Source organism: Anarrhichthys ocellatus, unplaced genomic scaffold, assembly GCF_004355925.1.
Source record: "Anarrhichthys ocellatus isolate YVR2014 unplaced genomic scaffold, GSC_Weel_1.0 scaffold6131, whole genome shotgun sequence".
NCBI classification, from domain to species: Eukaryota; Metazoa; Chordata; class Actinopteri; order Perciformes; family Anarhichadidae; genus Anarrhichthys; species Anarrhichthys ocellatus.
Window position 1 is genome coordinate 1 of NW_022286105.1, and position 3,068 is coordinate 3,068.

Sequence of the window (3,068 nt, forward strand, 5' to 3'; positions counted from 1 at the left end):
ATATAGATATAGATATATAGATATATATAGATATAGATATATATATATAGATAGATATATAGATATATATAGATATAGAGATTCACTGACCCACTCCCACTGGTCTTCATCAGGACCACTACAGAGAGACTAGACCAGGACCCACTTTTCCCCCTGAACCAGGACTGAAACCCAGTCCCTCAGACTCACCCTCGTTCTGGATCCAGAGCGATGGCCCTCGGCTGGTCCAGCTCCTGCCAGAACAAAACCTTCCTCAAGGACCCGTCCAGCTCGGCCACCTCGATCCGATTGGTCTCCGAGTCTGTCCAGTAGAGTTTACTTCCTAACCAATCACAGGCCAGTCCGTCTGGGGAGGCCAGACCTGGGACCACAATCTGGACGACGCTGGCCTGTGATCGGTTGAAGACGGTGCGTTTGATGGCCTCCTCGCTGACGTCGCTCCAGTAGATGAGACCCTGAGAGTAGATGTAGTCCACGGCGGCGGCGTCCTCCAGCCCACCCACCACCACCGTGGAGTTGGCCTTCTCGTGGGCCGCGTCCACCAGCCGAAGGTCCCGTCGGTTTGCATAGAGCAGCAGGGGCACGCCTGGAAGAGGTTAACATCAATACACTTTAGACTGTGGAAAATACACAAAAATACACCGTTTAAACTGGAAAATATTCATTTCCATTGTGTGGATTTACTGTTTTCTATCAGAATAAAGGGAAAATATTTAAATGTTGGACGAACAAAACAAAACATTTAAAAACGAATAACCTGAAATAAATCATCACATTGATCAATAATGTAAATAGCCATAAACAGAATGTTGTTGGTTCCAGTGAGGTAAATATGAATAACATATTTTAATGTTTTTAGAATAGAATAGAAATCCTTTTTATTGTCATATACATATACACGAAATTTGACCTCTGCATTTGACCCATCCCTGTATATAGGGAGCAGTGGGCTGCCAATGACAGGCACCCGGGGAGCCGGGGGTTCAGTGTCTTGCTCAGGGACACTACGACACGTCCCAGTCAATTATGTGATCACAGCTCAGTAATCAAACAAACGGATCAGCTGTTATTGAGATAATCGATCAATCGATCGAGGCTGAAACATGAAGCGTTCTTTGGTTTCATATCACAGAAAAATTAATATATTTTGGGCAAAACAAAACAGACTTCTCATGTTTTCTGACCAACAGCTATTTAAATAACAGACAATAATCAACAGATTGATTGATGATGAAAGTAATCGTTAAATAACTTATAACCAACAGAATAAAGTCTGTATTTTACTTTTAGTTAACAGCAAATGACTTCCAGTGAATTTAGTTATTTATCTGACAGGTTTATTATTTCATTTATATGTTTTTAATATAAAAATACATCTTTTTATAAAGTAGCTTTTAACTTTACTGTATTTTTAAAGAGTCAAAAAACATCAAAACAATTCAGAATATTGTGGCTCATTATTAAATGAAGAATTAATAGAAATAAAAATAGAAATCTATAGAAATAAATATTAGTGTAGAATAATGAATAAAACAGATACTGAGTTTTATTTAGAAATCGGAACATAGTTAGCAAATTAAAGAAATTAATTATTAAATAAAAATAAAAGTGTAAATACTAAAAAAGGAGGCAAAGAATATAATTAAATAAAACAATAGGAACAAATCTAGAAACATTGATAAATAACTTTATTGTGTTTATTTAAGTCATATATTTATATTTAAATATTGTTGAATTATTACATCTCTTTAAAAATAAGTCTGATAAATCAATTAATTTATATATAATAATATGAATAATAATAACATTATTAATAATAAGTGTTACTGAGCAGAAATTACCTCAGCTAGCTTGTTAGCATAACAACATGAAAACATGAGCTGCTCCAGTTTGAATACAGATAAGTGTGGTTCAATATAATTTAATCAATAATAACATAATAGTATCGATTAGCTCCGCTGTTAGCTAAATATCACATATGTATACATATAACGTTACAGCGAGCTGTAGGACTCGCTCGCGTAGCATTTGTTGTGCTAACTGCTGCTAGCAATGCTAATCTAAGTTACTACCACAGCGGATATCATGAATAACAGTGTTAAAATAAGACAGTTAGCATGCCAACTGCGTTAAAATAAGATGTAAAGTGTGAGGACAGGGCTCAGTGAGAGTTTATAAATATAAAAACATATACAAACTGAAGCTAACTGTGGATTATTTCGGCTCCTCCAGCAGTCAAACAGGCGGAGCAGCACTGATAGCATGAGGCTAACAGCTAGAGGGCCCTGATCCTCGGACCTCTCCACACCTCCGCCCGTTAGAAGCCTCTTCTCCCGGCTGTTAACCAACACTCTCACACATCTCACCGGGAGGAACAAGAGGACTCGATGACAAACTCACCTCGTATGAGGAAACAGAAGCTAAACAACAACAAGCTCCGCAGCGCGACCCTCATCTTTCTCTTCTCTCGGCTCCTCAGCGCGGAGCTCCCATCGCTGCTACGGCCGCTTATTGTCCGGGAATCAAACACGATGTTCGGGTTTAGATCTACGAGACGAGACGTTGAAATGTCCCAAAGAAGTCCATCACGGCTCGATAACTGGTTTATTCTTTATTACATATTATGTATATTATATATACGTAAACCTAACCCACTGGATCAACTCTGTGTCTCACATTGTCCTGGAGGAGGTCCGTGGTCTCCTTCCGCTGAGGAAGAAACTCCTCCTCTTCTTCACATGACTTCACGTTAGTCTATAAAGGAACTCCACCGCGGTCACGTGACTTCACGTTAGTCTATAAAGCAGGGGTCACCAACCTTTTTCAAACTGAGAGCTACTTCAAGGGTACCGAGTAGTACGAAGGGGTACTTATTTGATACAAACTTCCTGAATAACAAAACTGCACAGATCACCTTTTAATAATAATAATATATGTGAAGAGACTGTTTGATCACATGTCAGTTAATTATTCCTCACAATAATTATTAAGAATGATTTCCACAACAATGATGGTATAGCTACACATATATATTTAAACATGCAACTGTTATTTCTGTTAATCTGTTT

The 3,068-nt window shown here is 38.2% G+C and overlaps 1 protein-coding gene across 1 annotated transcript; it reads right to left on the bottom strand.

Annotated features, from left to right (window-relative positions):
• Window positions 1-138: 138 nt before the first annotated feature.
• Window positions 139-2,716, bottom strand: LOC116380108 (low-density lipoprotein receptor-related protein 6-like). Its single transcript, XM_031842073.1, has 2 exons — window positions 2,401-2,716; window positions 139-586 (listed from the first exon to the last, which is right to left on the bottom strand). The coding sequence occupies exons 1-2, from the start codon at window positions 2,453-2,455 to the stop codon at window positions 186-188; spliced, it is 456 nt and encodes a 151-aa protein (XP_031697933.1). The 5' UTR covers window positions 2,456-2,716; the 3' UTR covers window positions 139-185.
• Window positions 2,717-3,068: the final 352 nt, after the last annotated feature.

Coding starts and splice junctions, on each gene's coding strand:
- LOC116380108 (XM_031842073.1), bottom strand. CDS start 2,455: ATGAGGGTCGCGCTGCGGAGCTTGTTGTTGTTTAGCTTCTGTTTCCTC. Junction 587..2,400: donor CTTCTGTTTCCTCATACGAG/GTGAGTTTGTCA, acceptor AACCTCTTCCAG/GCGTGCCCCTGCTGCTCTAT.